Source organism: Pseudochaenichthys georgianus, chromosome 17 (genome assembly GCF_902827115.2).
Source record: "Pseudochaenichthys georgianus chromosome 17, fPseGeo1.2, whole genome shotgun sequence".
Taxonomy (NCBI): domain Eukaryota; kingdom Metazoa; phylum Chordata; class Actinopteri; order Perciformes; family Channichthyidae; genus Pseudochaenichthys; species Pseudochaenichthys georgianus.
This window is the reverse complement of record NC_047519.1, coordinates 2580353-2598738: the sequence shown is the minus strand read 5'-3', so window position 1 is coordinate 2598738 and position 18386 is coordinate 2580353. Positions and strand designations below refer to the sequence as shown.

General features: G+C 43.0%; 1 protein-coding gene across 1 annotated transcript in view; it reads left to right on the top strand.

Moving 5' to 3' along the window:
* The window catches only part of paxip1 (PAX interacting (with transcription-activation domain) protein 1), a 46002-nt gene that overhangs the window by 13974 nt on the left and 13642 nt on the right, over positions 1–18386 (top strand). Inside the window, exons 8-14 of the mRNA XM_071206288.1 lie at positions 1886–1998; positions 2130–3069; positions 6305–6399; positions 6515–6610; positions 7370–7507; positions 7734–7855; positions 16637–16821. Coding sequence (XP_071062389.1) covers positions 1886–1998; positions 2130–3069; positions 6305–6399; positions 6515–6610; positions 7370–7507; positions 7734–7855; positions 16637–16821 — 1689 coding nt within the window. The remainder of the gene's footprint in view (positions 1–1885; positions 1999–2129; positions 3070–6304; positions 6400–6514; positions 6611–7369; positions 7508–7733; positions 7856–16636; positions 16822–18386) is intronic.

Below are 18386 nucleotides of genomic sequence, written 5' to 3'. Positions count from 1 at the left end.
TTGGCCGGTTACCGCTGGTATTAAAAACATTTTGGCGAATGGTTAGGTGGCGCGATAGTCTGTAGTGATGGAGCGCGCTCCCGCTCACGGGAGCCTGCTCCGCAGCAAACAGCTGTTTGCTTTTCTCCCAACAACGACAAGCGACTCACGAAACGCTATGTTGTAGCGTTAATAAACGAAACAATTTAACAAAATTGCTAGTCAAAATACCAATACCACAGGAATTTTTTTTTTTTTAAACAATATTTTTAGTGGCCCGAGTGGGCAAGTGGAAAGTACGTTATGCTGGCCCGGGGTGTCTAAATAGTGCTTCCGGGCCAGCGGGCCATTTATAATGTCGAGCCCTGTGTTTATATGAGGGGTCAAAATCCCGTCTGGCCGTTATAGGTATAAATGCTCATATATTTTTTTCTCTTCATTCCCCACGCCCCAAAATAAATAAATAAATATACCAATTTTAGGAAAAGTAATGAAGTTTGAGCAGTGTGGGTTTTATATGAACAGAGTTACACATATTCCAAAAAGATCCTCAGTGAAGCACAAGCCCATGTTTCACTACATTGTACAACTTATTAAAAAGATCAGTTCAATGCAACTAATGTCGTCTTAGTGTTATTGCATGATGTTAAAATGGGTTTGCCATGAGTTTAGTGATGGATTGTAAACATTTGAAATGTAGCATTTAAGTGTTTCTCAGTTACAAGGTTGTTGTTATAATAAATCAGACACTGATGGTGCAGCACTGTGCTGTACCTCTTTATATAGGCTTTTTTCCCTAACATTGTTTTTGCGCTGATAGGGGGTACGTGGCAAAACATTTTTTTCAAAGGGGTTACATTATTGAAAAAAGTTTGAGAACCACTGGTCTACACCATCCACAGGCTGCACACTTCCTCCTACATACAGCCCTTCATCCCCATTTAAAGCCCTGCTACATAATTGAGGCCCAATCCCAAGCCGCCCCCTACACCCTACCCCTCCGTTCGCGCGGAGGGTCCGCCACATTAAGTGCTGTTCCAAACCAACGAGTGTGGAGCGGTGTGGAGGGGGAGTGGGCTATCAAGCCCTCTAACAGCGAGTCTGCAGCGGTGCTGACTTGAGACCGGTCTCTACCTGACCGGTCTCAACGCTGTGTGTGTCCGTCAGGAAACAAGCTGTTAACAAGTAGTTCCAGCAAACATCCACTGATAAACTGCGATGTTAACGACCTCATGATGACCTCATATGTTTTTAACTTAGGATCAAACCTGTGTTTAGTCTAGAAAAAGGTAAATGTGTGCATTTTATTATAAAGTTGTGTATATTTACAGACTGTTGCAAAAACTAAGAAGCTTATAAACATCAGGTTTAAAACTAAAAGAGCTTTACAAAAAAGTAACACAATGAAAGATGTTTGGAGTTTTATTTGAGTTATTAATTTAAATGTTTTGTCTAAGAGATGCTGATTTGAACCCGTTGTTACATACAGTTACGGCACTTCCTGTTTGTGCCGGAGAGGGGAGGCCGTCCCAAAGCTTGCTGCTGTATTTACTCCCTCCATCTGACAGGAGGGAGCCTCGTTGAGCTGCGAGTGTGGCTACAGACGGAGTTCACTCCGTCACGGAGGGGGAGTGTGTAGGGGTAGGGTGTAGGGTGTGGTTTGGGATTGGGCCGAAGTAACATTGACAGCTCAAAGAGGCCTCACTCTGTCAGACCATGATGTCAGATTTTGTGATGAATGTCTTTGAAGTTTTTCAGTCCAGTCTACTGGCAGATTTCTCCACTTACTCCACCTCCTATTCCAGAATGTTAATGGGATCAATGGCAGGACTTTTTTATTGAAGGCATTACATATTTCTAACCCAGTATGCTGTAAATTAACGTTTCACCTCTGTCTGATATTTAGGTGTACCAGTTCCAGAGGGCGTCCCTGGGTGGAGCCCAGCTGCGAGAACCCTCCGCAACATAACCAACAACTCTGACATGCAGCCAGCCAATCGACCTGCCAACGTAGCACATGTAAGAAAATCCCTGCCTGCTGTAATTGTACAATTTAATGAATGTAAACAAACAATGACACCAAATTACCACACAGATATCATTGGGACCTTTCTACATTGCTAATTCTCCCTTGCCCTCCTCTGTTGCAGATCATCCAGAATCTGACAGCCAATCAGACAAAGCCATTAGAGCAACAGACCAATCAGAGCCATGCTCAAACCCCTAACAGTACCAACCCTCTTCTCTTCCCGTCTAAACTGGCCGGCCAGCCCCTTACAGCAGAGCAGCAGCAGTTACTGCAACAGTCACACCAGGCAGCTGAGCAGCAACAGTTACCACAGCAACCGCAACATCCCATGATGCACCTCCAGCAGCAGCAGCAGCATCAAATGATGCAGCTACACCACCAACAGCAGCAACAGCCACAGGTCCCACAACAAGGGTTTGCACAGTTACCCCAACAGCAGCAACAGTTTTTGCAACAACAGCAGCAGCAAATTCACCAACAGCAGATGATTACGCAGCAGCAACAACAACAACAACAACAACAACAACAGCAGCAGCAGCAGCAGCAGCAACAACAACATGCGTTCTCCCAGCAGCAGCAGCTCCGGCCCCAGCAGCTCCTCCGGCCTGGGTTGCAGCAGCTGCAGCAGCAACAGGCTCTGCAACAGCAGCTGCAGCAGTTCCAACAACAGCAACGCATGCAGATGTTACAGCAGCAGCAGCAGCAGCAGCAGCAGCAGCAGCAGCAGCAGCAGCAGCAGCAGCAACAGCAGCAGCAGCAGCAGCAGCAGCAGCAGCAACAGCAGCAGCAGCAGCAGCAGCAGCAGCAGCAGCAGAAGAATCATCAGCAGCTACACCAACAGCATCTGCAGCAGCAGCAACAGCAGCAGCATTTCCTGCAGCAGCAGCAACACATGCAGCAGATGCAGCAGCAGCAGCACCTACAGAATCATCAGCAGCAGCAGGCTCTGCAACAGCAGAACCAGCAGACCCAGCAGAACCAGCAGCAGACTGTCCTGCAGCCGCAGCTACAGCAGACTCCACACATCTCCCAGCTGTTCGGACACGAGCCCGGTCAAGAAAGTGAGTAATAACAATATTAATAATAATTAAAGCTGCAAGCAGCGTTGAGCGGGTCTTCGACGTTCCGCAGGCTGTTGTCCGCACGTAGACATGTGTGTCTAGGTGTCTCGAGGACTCGGTCAATATATTTAGGAGTTACAGCAGTATCATAAACATTGTGTTTGATGGCGAGTGATCTGTTGCCATGGCAACGGCATTTGAAGACACCCCATAATACGCTTAGTTGTGTTGAGGGCTGCATCGTTATGATACCTGTGAAGTTGTGTGCCGTTTGGAGCATATTAACTGGAGTTATGAGAAAACCGTATTTAACAGCGACCATTTTGTTACCATAGCAACGAAATTTGAAGAAATCTCAAAACTGACACATATATGTGTTGAGGGCTTGACGGTAAGCACACATGTACAGTTTGAACAGTTGTTGACCATTTACACAGGACTTATAGCAATAGCGTGGTTAACGGCGAGGGGTGTGTTGCCATGGCAACAGCTTTTGGGGAAAACTCACTATTGTCATATTGAGCTGTTGAGGGCCGGACCATTAACTGTCATCTGAAGTCTGGTGGTGTTTAGATTTTCCATTGAATTAGGACAACACCGTGTTTCACGGCGAGGGACGCGTTGCCATGGAAACGGCATATGAGGACATCCCCTAATTGACATAGAGCTGTTGAGCGCCGGACCATTAATGATAGTCTGAAGTCTGGTGCTGTTTGGACGATTTTCCATTGACTTACAACAACATCGGATTTTTTGACGAGGGATGCGTTTCCATGGAAACGGCATACGTTGAGATTTCAGATTTCACTTGGAGCTGTTGAGGCATGGACCAGTGATATAAAAGTGAAGATTGGGGGACGATGGGACCGTGTCCATTGGATTTACAGCGACACCGTTGTTTATGGCGAAGGAACGCCAAATTAAGTAACATCAGATTTGACCTAGAGCTGTTCAGGGCTGTGGTGTGAACCATCATGTGAAGTTTGGTGGCGTTCTGAGAATGTCAGTTTGAGTTATGACATCATCGTGTTCCATGGCGAGGGACCGCCTAGCATCGAGCGAACGCGAACTTTGGCGAAAAATAAGGAATCGCGTTCCTGGAGTCATTTCGTCCACGCGCATTTTTCAGGGCAACCTCTATTGGGCTCAGGGCCATCTGCAAATTAGCTTAGACGGCCCACAGGGCCATCTCCCAAAATCCTTAAAGAGCCTGTGACAGCATCCCAACAACTGTTGTGCAATGAAATATTGGGCTCCTAGTAATCTCGAACCGTCAGTTTAAAAAAGAAAAAGCGATACCGTTCCGTTAAATATCAATAATTTCGAACATCGCGGGAAATTCCTTCGACTCATTTTGAAGTTTTGGGGGAAGCCGGAAGTGACGTCAATGCGGGAACGCTTCGAGAGCCAAACACGGACAAAGTGTGTTGTCATGCGTAGAAATGGTGAATTACTGAGATTAGGCACGTTAATAACGTTTTAATGAAGTTGACTACAGTATATTCATATTTGTCAGTGCTTTCATGTCAATTCGGCGACATAAACATAAATGATCGTGGTGAAGATGATGATTATATTAGGATTACAAATCGGGAGTGAGAGCTGCTGAATTTCCTCTCGTCGGATGTGATATAAAAACAAATCGATTATTTTTGTGGTTGTAAACTCAAGTGGATGAAACTACATTTATTAGTGCTTTCATGTCAATTCGGCGAACATATGATACATTAAATGATCGTTTGTTTGAGCCGGTCTGCATTTCCTGATGAGAAAACAAACCGATGCTTTTTGTAGTTCTAGTACACCAACATGGATTAAACGTGTGTTTTTTTTACCACAATGTTGGGGAAATTAATGGATAAAATGCACGGATTATTATTATTATTATTCCCACTCCGATCGGGACACTAGGTCCACCGTTTAGGCGGCGCGTGAGGCTCAGGTTTGAGAAGGCTAAATAACTTCTTTTACCTGCCGCTGCCCGCCTCCGGCGTCTATAGAAAAGAGATCAACTCAGTGTGCGGAGTTTAAATCTCTCAAGTCATATTACAGGATAAAGGAAATACAGTTTAAACTGCCGTATGCAGAGAAGACGCCGACGTGTCGCACTTATCATTCATATTACATCATCAATCAGATCATCGATCATATAATATCATAATATATCATATATTTCCTTATCTGAGTCAGCTTCTCCAGCCTCATCTGGCCGTGCAACACTCACGGTGTCACAGACTGTATGCAGAAGTATTATTTTAAGCAACACATTATGTTGACGAAACACTCGAGACAAATGTAATTAAAGTCAGATCCACTCGTGTCTTAGACGTGAACGCTCTCTCAGCTGGAGAGAGAAACCCTGGCTTGATTTACCGAGTTGATAACCAGCGTCGTAGGACCGCTTAGCGAGATCTCGTTTGTTAGTTTGTTGTTGTTAGTTTGTTTGTTACTCAAACATATCCAGGGTCTGTTGAACTGGCCTCGTAGTACAGGGCACAGGTGGCTAGCAGCGCTAATGTCAAAGACACAGACATTATACATTATATTTGTATTTTACCAGGATGCAGTGACACAAATATTTACATATTTACATTTACTATCTAATGCACCCGCCGCCCCTGACATCCCCCACTCCCCCCGTTGACAATTTACTAGCGGTACCGAAGTGGGCCGGTCGAGAGTCCCGGGATGATTGTTAGTCCCATTCCACCACTGGCTACATGACCATATGATCGCCCATATTGACGCACCTCATTCCTAAACTTCTAACAGATACAACATAAACCGATCCTTCAGCCTCATATGAGCTCTCAGACACGTTCAACATGAACCTGTCTGAGCTGTCTGAGCTTGCTGCTGTGTGCGCCGTCGTGCGTTTACATCTGGCTGTATATATATAAAGGTTTACATGCAGATGCTGGGATCCTGGACGGTGCAGCAGGAGCGCTGTGCCCGCAATGACGTCACCCATCATTTGGCGGGACTTGAAGAATCCGCGAGAAGATCCAGAAAATTGTCAACATTGAAGGCAGATGAATGGTTATCAAAGTACAAATATCCAAAATCAGTTCAGTAACGGTTTTCAAGGGGACAATATGTACTCAAATTGATGGGTTTGGATGATGGGGGAAAACCGTGTCACAGGCTCTTTAATGTCATGCACTGAACTAATCGCATGAATTGAGGACTAGAACAAGAACCTGCAGATTCACTTTCTTACTATTCCAACTCTCAGTTCCACAGGATGGCTTCCTGCTCGGCTGTGTGTTTGCTATTGCTGACTACCCAGAACAGATGGCTGACAAACAACTCCTTGCTACATGGAAGAGAGTAAGACATTAATGCATCTAACATGTGTTTTTAAAATAGTGCCAATAAGCAAAGATGGAGAATTTCTTTTAATTCTGCTGTGGATTATTTCATGTTTGCCAAACCCCTTCCTCAGGTGATCCAGGCCTGTGGGGGTGCTGTAGACCCCACCCTGACCAGCCGCTGCACACACCTGCTGTGTGAGAGTCAAGTCAGCAGCATGTATGTTCAGGTAATGTGTGCTATCAGAACAGAACTCTACCAATGTTAAACACTGCAGACTGTCCGAACCATTCAGAATCCCAAGTTTTTCTTGGTGTTTACATAGTAAGAGAAAACAATCTGGTGATATTTGTTGAATATATTTTTTAAACACAAAAGAGCCATACAACAAAGTTTAAAGAATGTGCATGGTATGAATAATGTGTAATGTGCAAAAAGTCTAAATTGTCCAGAAACGCTGCATTAATGTAACCCGATTCCCGAGAGACTTTCCTTCAATGTAATGTGTACATTCATTTTGCATTAATAGAGTGGTGCAGTGATGACTTTTTCTGTAGGCAGACCCAAAATAAATAATTGCAGGAAATGAGCTCTGTGTCTCACACATTTCTGCGTTAGGCTATAAATAATCTACATCACGGTCGCAAATATCACCACTACTAAGCTAAAGACGGCTAAGTAACAGCGAGATGTTAGCCGTCCAGAGTTTTTAAAACACATGGAAGTTTCAGATGTTAATCGGTGAGAGTGGGAGCGCTAGGGGGTGGCTACTTGGGCTCAAGCCCCGGATGTTTTCTGAAAAGCCCCGAATGTTTCACTGAGAAACGTCTCGTCAGTAATGTGCAGTACCGGAGTCCAACAGAGAGGCAGCAGCTGCGGGACGGTAGCCTGCGTACTACCCCCACTGCGATGCTCCGGCGAGCCCACAGTTCACGCTTTTGTCCATCTTTGTCCGTGTCGTTGATGATTATGCTGTTTTCTGTGGCAGGCTCTCAGAGAGGGGAAGCGCTGTGTAACTGCCCACTGGCTCAACACCGTCCTGAAGAGGAAGAGGATGGTTCCTCCTCATCGAACGTTACATCTGCCCTTCGCCTTCCCCCCTGGGGCCAAACCCTGCTCTCAGCACGTAGGTCCAGTCGACACATGTCTGCTGCTATCATTCATGAGTGTTATCTGATGGTGTACTCCTATATACCAACACAAGGAAGTGCCTTTTTCTTTTTGGCATTGTAGGCTAAGACAATAAGTAATACTAATTTATTATTTCACTTTGTGCTCATTTCTGCCATTGTCAGTATCTTATGTATATTACTATTGTATGTCTGATGCTGTCTGCCTGTCCTCTCCATCAGATAATCTCAGTGACGGGTTTTGTGGACGCTGACAGGGACGACCTGAAGCTGATGGCCTACCTGGCTGGTGCCAGATACACAGGATATCTATGTCGGAGTAACACCGTCCTCATCTGCAAAGAGTGAGGGGGGGGGGGTTGCTGCAGGTGTCAATTGTAGCTCTGATCATACACTTTCAGTCGATATCATGCTGATACCTGGGCTCTGGGTACCCGTCCATCCGTAGTTGGTGGTTGACCATTTCCGCGTGTCCTCACCCAGAGTTTATTTATCACTTGTTGCCAACTGTGTTAGGACAGTGGTTCCCAACCGGGGGTTTGTGAGAGGATTCAATCAATCAATCAATCAATCAATCAATCAATCAATCAATCAATCAATCAATCAATCAATCAATCAATCAATCAATCAATCAATCAATCAATGTTTATTTATATGGCCCAATATTACAAATGTTACATTTGTCTCAGTGGACTTCACAGTTTGTACAGAATATCAGTATGACAATACGATACCCGCTGTCCTTAGACCCTCACATCGTACAAGGAAACACTTCCAGAGAAAACCCACAGTTTAAAGGGGAACATGGGAGAAACCTCAGGGAGAGCAACAGAGGAGGGATCCCTCTCCCAGGACGGACAGACGGACGGACGGACGTGCAATAGATGCCGTGTGTAAATCGAAGAGATAATACATTTAGACCAAATGTTTGGAAATGCATGTGTCTATAATAAGAAGATGAATCCACGAGGATGTCAGCAGTCCTGTGGGAGCCATCAGGGAAGTAGTATGATGAGAGTCAGGCAGGACCACAGAGACTGGTTCAGCCACGACTCAAAGTCCAGGACTCAGATCCAGGACACATGACCACAGCAACAGGATTAGCCTCGACTCAGGATCCCGGCGTATATGTAGACACAAAAAAGAGATTTGGGGGAAGCTGGGTTAATCGGAACATGAGAGTACACAGCTACAAACAGACAGAAAGACGGAGTAAGGTCCCCCCCCCGACAGTCCAAGCCTATAGCAGCTAAACTAACATGTCTACATACATGCACTCCCTTAGGATAGGTTGAGGGAAAAGGGTAACAAGTAAGAAGTAGGAAACAGAGGTGGAGAGGCACACGCAGGGAGAAAGGTCCCCACTGGAACCTTAATTGGAATTGGTGAGAGGTGAGGAGTAGGTCTGTGACTACGTTCCACACTCCCCGGCCGGAATAGGCCTCTCTGCAACCTGTTACCCTCTAATACAGTGGTCGCCAACCAGTCGATCGAGTGTGGTGCGGGTAGATCGCAGACCGTTAAAAAAAAAAGTAACAAAATAAAATAAAAATAATAATGTTTGAAAAATACGTTTTTAGATGTAAACCTATCATCCACCACCCCGTTAGCAGGTGCCACTTGATTGACGTATATTTGAGACACCTCAATAATATAATACATTAACCGTGCTTTACGTGAACCTCATCATGACACAAGAGAGGACGGTCGGACTGCAATTTCCCGTGTTCAGTAGATGCAACAGAGGCAAGTCACCAGACCAATCAGTGCGTTGCATGGAAATACACGTGTGCTTGTGTCATTCAAGCTCGGCTCTGTGTGTGTGGCAATAGCGCATTTAGTGTGATAGAGGGAGAGAGGGACCGGTGCTAGCGGGGACCGTGATGTTAGCATCTGGTTAGCAAGCTGCACTAACGGACATAAGGAGCTGTTTCCACAACAAGCTGGAGGAGAGTCCTCCCCTGTCAGACTGAGGGGCTCAGGTGAGCTAAAGGACTCTGAGTGTTTAGAACGGTTTTGTCACAAATTATTCAAAAGATTATTTCCGCGGCACACCTTCATATGATCATTATAGTTATACAAACAATAAGAGAATAAATGAAAAACAGGTATGAAATACTATATGGCAGTAAAACAAGAATACAGTTTAAAAGGGGAGTGATTTGTAAAATATCCATAAAGAAAATCTGTTTACAGTTCTGTTTCAAATGGGTGCTGAGAGAGGTATCCATAGATCTCTTCATGTTGCTCTCAAAGTGCACCAGATTGATGCTTTCAACTTCAATATTTAAAAAAAAATCTTCCCCCGGACCTCCCTAGAGGAGGTGAGGACCCCCCTAGAGGAGGTGAAGTCCGCCTCTGACTCATAAAAAATAGCACTTTACCCCTGCCTATGCCGTGAGCTGATTATGGAGCCTTCATTGTAACAGTAATTCAGATGCAATTAGCCTATATAAAAGGCCTCAAATTGGAAGCACTGCCTGGGCCGTCTTTTTCACTCAATTCTGCAATAGGTAGATCTCGCCTTTCACCTAGGCCGAGGTCGGTGATCTTGGGCTTAAAAAGGTTGGTGACCACTGCTCTAATAGAACCTTGAGAGGTCAGAGAGGGGAAAGATTTTGGATAACGTTTTAAATATAAGATCTACGTTTTTAGGATTTAAGTGAAAGAGTAAGAACTAAAATGCATAGGTGAAGAGGCACAACGTATCTACGTCAATGCACTCTTATTAGATTATTTTTATTTTATCACTATAAGCTTTATCAAAAAGGAAGGTCTTAAGAGTACTCTTAAAAATGGATAGGTTGTCTGCCGCCCGAACACAAACTGGAAGCTGATTACACAAATGTGGAGCTTGATAAGAAAAGGCTCTGGCTCCCATTGTACTTTTAGAGACTCTAGGAACAACCAACAACCCTGCATTCTTGGAACGCAATGCCCTAATAGGACTGTAGGGTATAATGAGTTATTTAAGGTAAAATGGCGCCTGCACATTAAGGGCTTTGTAGGCGAGAAGAAGAATTTTAAATTCTATCCTGTGTTCTATAGGGAGCCAGTGTAAGGCAGCCAGAACATGAGTAATGTGGTCCCTTTTCCTAACTCTGGTTAGTACACGAGCTGCAGCATCAAAACATTTAAGGTCATCCACGTTATTAAGTCCTTAAGGCAGTCTTGAATTATATTTAAGTGATTGGTTTCATCAGGCTTGATGGATAAATATATTTGAGTATCATCTGCATAACAGTGGAAATGTACAGAATAATTCCTTATAATATTGCCTAACGGAAGCATATATAATGTGAACAAAATAGGTCCGAGCACTCAGCCCTGTGGCACTCCATGGCTCACTTTGGTTTGCATGGAAGATTCATCGTTGACACGTACAAACTGAAAGCGTTCAGATAGATAGGACCTAAACCAGCCTAAAGCAGTTCCCTGTATGCCAACTAAGTGCTCTAGTCTTTGCAATAAGATATCATGGTCGATAGTATCAAATGCAGCACTGAGATCGAGCAAAACAAGAATAGAGACAAGTCCCTTGTCAGAGGCTATTAGAAGGTAATTTGTGACTTTAACCAGAGCTGTCTCTGTGCTATGATGTGTTCTAAAGCCAGACTGAAAATCTTGAAATAAATCTTGAAATAAATCATTGTTTTTTAAGTAATCACACAACTGTTTTGCGACTCAAGAATTTTTGAGAGGAACGGAAGATTAGAAATAGGTCTATCGTTGGCTAAAACCTCTGGATCGAGGTTGTGCTTTTTAAGAAGCGGTTTTATCACTGCTACTTTGAATGATTGTGGAACATAGCCTGATAATAAAGACATATTCATAATATTTAATAAAGAAGTGCTAATTAATGGAAAAACTTCCTTCAACAGCTTAGTTGGAATTGGGTCTAACATGCACGTTGATGGTTTAGAAGAGAGAATCATTGAATGTAATTGTTCAAGGTTCATGGCTGAAAAGCATTCTAGTTTACCATCTAGTGTAATATTAGAACTTACGATTCCGGGAGCTGTTGATAACACTATACTGGTCAAAGGCAAGAGGTCATTGATTTAGTTTCTAAGATTAACAATTTCATCATTAAAAAATCACATCAAATCATTGCTACTGAGTGCTATGGGAATAGAAGGCGCAATCGAGCTGTGGCTCTCTGTCAGCCTGGCTACAGTGCTGAAGGATTGGGGATTACAATATATTTCTACAAAAAAAAACACTAAATCAATGTTCATAAGCCTGGTGTCCTGCTCCCAGGACTATCAAAGATTATGAAAGACAAGCAACCACAAATCTCCTTCAAAAGCCTTAACACTTAAGCCTTAAGACTTAATAAGTCTTAACAACAGATGTAGAAACTGCTATTATTATTTTCACTGACAATAAGTGTAAGTGTCAAGTTTAAATGCTTCTTAACATTTAACAAACTATGAATGTGTCATACCCACTTAACGGGAAGAAACTCAGCTACCTGACGATATGAACCATTTTTACTGAAACAAAACACAAGTCTAACGCCAAGCCTCTCTCTGAATTAGCACTAAGCGAAAGAGTGCTAACACACTTGGCACATAACTCACGGTATAAATATTGTATACTTCATCGGATCGATCATAAACAAGATATCATCTGAAAGCTGAGATTCCACGGATTTCAATGGTATAAGTATCATCACTGTGCGACCAAAACTCAGGGCAGCGAAAAACAGCAAAGACAACACACAACTTCACTTTACTGAGCAAAAACAGAAAATACGTCTTACCTTTGCTGTTTTCTGATCAAAAGTCGTGTTCAAGGGCATTAAAACGCAGATAAACGCCGCTGAAGGTTAATCTAATGTCTCTGTGTCAGTTTGAAATGATTACTGATAATCCATCATCATATTTATGGCAATAAGTCTAGGGCTGCGGTCGGACAATCCAAAAATCAGCTCCTAACGTCTAACCCTATCGTCTATTCCTTGACCTCTGAGTGAAACGTCATGGGGTTAAGGGATAGTGGATAGGAGAATTCAAAAGGACTTAGGAGAAGAGACTGCGGTACTTTAGAGAATCCGACTGCACTTTCACTATCCGACGTGTTTATGATGCGGACGTCATTGTGTGCTTCTGCTGCTGTGGGGAAACCATGGAAACTACAGTTTTCTATACAGCGGACGTGGACATGGAACATGGATGTTTAATAAGAACGAGGGACTACTGTAAACTCATCTAGAGACTCTGCACCGTGCTCTGATGCTGCTGCTTTGCTTTATGAACGTGGACAACAGAGAAACATATTCTTCATGACCAAAGTTGGAATTGAAATACAAAAGAAAAGTGAAACTTATGCTCGTCCCCCTCTCCCTCCGGTCCACATTAATACCAATGATCCCAATACGTATGATTGTATGAACTAAAGATCTTAAAATCAATACAAATGTATTTATTATAAACGTTAGTCCTTAACATCTATCACTGTGTATATCACCATTCAAACATCTTTTAGAAGTTGAACAAACTCCACACAGCTCAGTAAAGACTGTGAAATGTTGACTTTATTTGATAATTTCAGTAAAAACTAACGTTCATATTTCTCTTTTTGATTATAATACGGATGAACGTTCAAAACAAAGCACTTTGGCAACTTACCACATACGTTTTAAAATGCTTAATAAGCACTGTAACTTTGATGATATAATTTCTCGGTCATAATCGGTTGTTTCCGTGCACGGCCGTGTGACGGCAAATGCTGCGGCTGCAAGGCATTGTGGGGCAGCATTTTCTCCTCTCCTTTCGTCAAGGCAGGTCCAGTGGTTCCTAAGCTAATGGAGGTTATAAAGGAAGTTTGAAACCTCCTTTCCTATCATCTAGAGCAGTGGTTCCCAAACTTGTTGTGCCCAAGGCACCAAAGGACAAGTAAAAATCTCAAGGCACACCTATTGTGCAAAATAGCCCTTATAACACGTGTCATCACTCATATCATGTAACATATCTGTACATGTGCATAATTATTTACTAATGCCAAATAAAATGTGACAAAGACAACTATATTACTCATGAAATATTTATTAACGAAATATTTCAGAAATTAATTTGAAACGTTATCAAATTAGGCTTCATCAAAGCAGCAACACACTCATTTAAACCAGACAGGTCACAACATTAAAAATGAGACAAAGGAAATTCAGCACAGAGAATTGTCAATGCAAGGAAGCTGCATTGTCCATGGTCCTGAACTACAAATTATAAATGTAACATTTCAGCAGAGATGGGGTCGTTACTAAAAAAAAGTAATATATTACATATTACATATTACTTTAAAAAAAAAAAAGAAGTAATATATTACACTACTTCGTTACTCTCTACAACTACATAAAGTAACTCGTTACTTTACTCGTTACTTTACTCGCAGGGCCGGCCCGCCCCTCCCTGCAGGCAGATCACGCAGACTGCTAAAGTTTCAAATGTTCTCTTTAGTTCAGTTTCCATTGTCGCATAAGACTGATCCAGATCCTGAATGTTTTCCTATCTGACCATGGCTGTCCTCTGTCTCCTGCTATCTGACCGTGGCTGTCCTCTGTCTCCTGCTATCTGTATATTTTGCGCAGTCTATCTCTGCTCACGCTGTTGCGTCGGCGTGTTCTGCTGCGTGTTGGCCATGTGTTGCACTGGAACCAGACACCGCAAAGACTTCAGCCGAGCACGTACGAACTGCGCATGCGTGAGTGGCAATAACTCTCCTTACCAGCAGGCGGCGGTAGTGTGTATTCGTCATTCAAAACAGGCAACAACCGGAAGACAGAGAAGAAGAACAGACTGTGATATAAACAAACAACAAATAGCGTGTGCGGTAGCTCCACCTTAGCATGTGTTCTTTGCAGGTGCTTGTTGAGGTTTGACGTGGTGTTCACAGCAGTGGATAACAGCTTCTGGCCTGGACACAGTTTGCACCTCACCGTCACATTCCTGTCTATTCTTCGGATGAACTCAAAATAATGGGCATACCTCCACCCCTCGAGAGTTATCGCTGACTCAGCCATGTTTATGCAGCACTGCACGCGGAGATGTGGACGCGCAAGTCGCGCAGATTACGTACATATAAACCTACAGAGTACTGATATAGTAAATTAAAAAATAATTATTTTTGTGTAGTTGTATATTGCAATAATAACGTGTTGTCACAAAATCCCACGGCACACTCGGACTTGCCTCACGGCACACCGTTTGGGAACCACTGATCTAGAGAATTCGAACGGCACTTATCATGGCTGCCACTGAGGGACTTCCGGGTCATTTCACTCCATTAGGAAGGTTCCTAAGCTAAATGGACTATTCAACTTCAGCCTAGTTTTCCGTTTTCAGAGCATAACATAGCTTTCGGTTTTGGGCAAACTGCGTGCGCATCACTATCACTCCTCATTGGTAACGTGTAGGTGGATTTAGGAACCCCCTCTCGATTCTATTGGCTCTAACGGTTCAAAAGAGGTGTCAATCATCAAAATCGACCAATGGGTTCCAGAGATATGGCAAATCCACCCAAATGACCCCAGAAGTGGGTTTCTTCTGCTAAATCTCTCTAAAAAGGTCAACTGTCACTTTTTTTGCATTAATATTGATACAGGGTACTTATTATATGTTATCGTTTGGATTCCTAAAGCTTTTAGTCTACTATCCCATCATTCAAGGGTGGTTTTCACTATAAGTAAGGTTTTCTTTTTGGACAGGTCACTATAATTTAAATTGTTTTACTATGTTAAATCTGAATTTACTTTCAAATAAAAACATCTATATTGATTCTGACTTTTCTACATCAAATCAAATCAAATCAAGTTTATTTATAAAGCACATTTTAAAACAACTTTCGGTCGCGCCAAAGTGCTGTACATGAATAAAAAATATACGGAACATATTGCAATTTGTAGCATTTAAGTTAAAAACAACAAATATAAAGGCAGACACAGTTAAAATACAAAATGAGAAATGTCATGCTCTGCTCACTTTTAAAAGGCCAGAGAGAAAAAGTGTGTTTTTAGAGAGGATTTAAAAGCCCCTAGTGTCTGGGCCGACCTCACAGGTAAGGGCAGAGTGTTCCAGAGCCTGGGACCAGCTGCTGCGAAGGCTCGGTGCCCTCTAGTTTTTAGCCTGGTTTTCTGCACTACCAGCAGCATTTGGTCGGCAGACCTTAGAGCTCTGGCTGGGGTGTATCGCTGGATTAAGTCAGCTATATAAGCCGGAGCCAGCCCGTTTAGGGCCTTAAAAACAAATAAAAGGAGTTTAAAATCTATTCGGAACCGAACTGGAAGCCAGTGAAGTGAGGCCAGAATGGGGGTAATGTGGTCACGCCTTTTGTGGCCAGTCAGGAGACGTGCAGCTGCGTTCTGTACTAGCTGCAGGCGTTTTATGGATGCCTGATCCATGCCCACATACAAAGCGTTGCAGTAGTCCAGTCGCGATGTCACAAAAGCGTTAATTACCCTCTCTAAGTCTTTAAAAGATAAAAACGACTTGGTCTTAGCCAATAGTCGTAATTTAAAAAAGCAGGTTTTGACTACGCTGCTGACCTGTTTATGGAATTTAAAAGTGCTATTGAAGGTTACATCCAACTCACAGGTTTATAATTGCTTTGAGAAAGAAGATGATTAATTTACCCCTTTTTAGAAGTGAAGATATAGTCATTTTCGAGGCTGAAACCTGAAAATCAGGTTCAGGGGCTTAAGGGTGAGTTAGACAAGTAACTTTCATCTAAGGAGCAGTTGGGTTGAATACGATTACAAAGGGTTTAAAACAAGAATAAATCCAGGCGAATCATCACAGATGAGTGAAAGGGTACTTATATAATGAAGACCAGCTCAAGGGGTACACCAGACCAAAAAGGTTGGGAACCACTGAGTTAGGAGACTGGGCTAACTTATTTCATCCATAAGGATACAGCAAGCTTACCTCAAACTGTCCTTTCCTTACTTTGTAAAAACACAAACAAATACCTAGATAGAAATGTTCCCGCTGCCGTCAAGTTTGATTTTGTTACATTAATAAGTGATAAAGGACTGCTAAATGTAAGAAGGCAAAACCTATGTGTTGTGTAGCACTTATTAGCAGAACCGTGTGAGTCATATGGTCATCTTGCTGATCTCTCCTCAGACCCAGTGGCCTGAAATATGAGAAGGCTAAGGAGTGGAAGATCCCGTGTGTGAACGCGCAGTGGCTGTGTGACATCCTGCTTGGCAACTTTGAAGCCCTGCGGCAGGTCCAGCACAGCAGATACTGCATGTACACACACCCCGAGCCGCTGGTGCCCAACACACAGCTGGTCCAGAACCTGCTGGGTGAGTAAATGGATACAGTCATAAACACACACACATGTTTTATCTTGGATAATGAGTGTTATTTTAATGGAGAAATTGGCAAATGGTAAAATAATGGGGAAATAAAAAAACAGAAAGGTTACCTAGTCAAAGTAACATCAATGTCAAGCATTTTTGTGAGCTAGCCTGGGCCTACCTATTTTATTTATTTAGTAACTGAGAATTCAGAAATCCACCCAAAAAAGGCTTGCATTTATTAATGTTACCTTTGTTCTAGGGTGTGCTTGGGTGTGTTTTTATTATTTCAATATATATCTTTTTTGTTGAAACACGCCATAATCTTTTGCACACTTAACCCTGCTTTCATGCCATAGTATGCCTCACCGTCTTTATTAGCACACAGCAGGAGCGGGATTCATTTTGAATTAAAAGACAAATCTTGGCCCCAAAAATCTAAATCAAATTGTGAGACACAGAAAGGATCACACTATCAAATGTCAATGGAAATCACAATATGGACTAGTGCAATATCCAAATGCCAGGAAGCGCAATATTCCTCACAGGTAGAATATGTGTAAATGTCATTCTGCAGGAAGCAGTGATCCGTTTACAAATCATATTCTAGTGACTAAATAAAACATCGATATTTGTTACTAGAGATGCTCCGATCGATCGGTCACCGATCGAGATCGGCCGATACTCACTCTCTACCGATCGATCGGTGCTCTCTAAACATGCTGATCGCGAGAGCCGATTGCATGACCTAAAATACATGACACTTTTCTCTGTGCGCGGCAAAACAAGCTCGCCAAAATGGCTTCATCGGTCTGGCATTATTTTAAGGTGTCCGAAAAAGACAGTAAAATAGCGGTATGCAACGTGTGTGAAGCAGAAATCCTGCAGCTCCGCCCGCCGGACCGGTGAGTGGAGCGAAACACACTAAGAGTTAGACCTACACACTTAGCTATTTGATCTACCTCTGGAACAAGCTAAACTAGTTATAAATATATTTATTCTTCACTGTCGGGTCACTCATTACTGGATCAGTGAGCTGCATGAGATACTGACAGGCTGTCAGGAGAGAGAGGGGGACAGGGAGAGAGAGGGGCGAAAAGAGAGGCTTCCGCTCATTTCTCCCGTGTTGTTCTCCAAAGTGAATGTTAATTCAATAATGTAATAATTAAGTTGATTGTTGTTTGTGGAAGCTCCAGTGAATGAGTCCCATTAACTGAGTTTTAAACATCACTTTAAATGGAAGATTTAAAGTGATGTTTAAATCTTCCATTTAGGCCCCGCCCACTCGATCGGATCGGCGATCGGTATCGGCCGATACTGATTCCGGCGATCGGCCCCGAAATTGGCGATCGGAGCATCCCTATTTGTTACAGATCATCTTCAATCATAATAAGAATAAGAATTGTTTATGTTGTTTAATCCCTCCAATACCGTTAGTCATGGAGCGAATACTTTTTCTTCACAAATCCTGCAGGCCTTATTTCACACTCCTTAAAGATAATATCTGGGTCATCTCACAATAAGCGAGGCAGTTATCACACACACTCTGCACACTGCTTTTAAAGTGTATG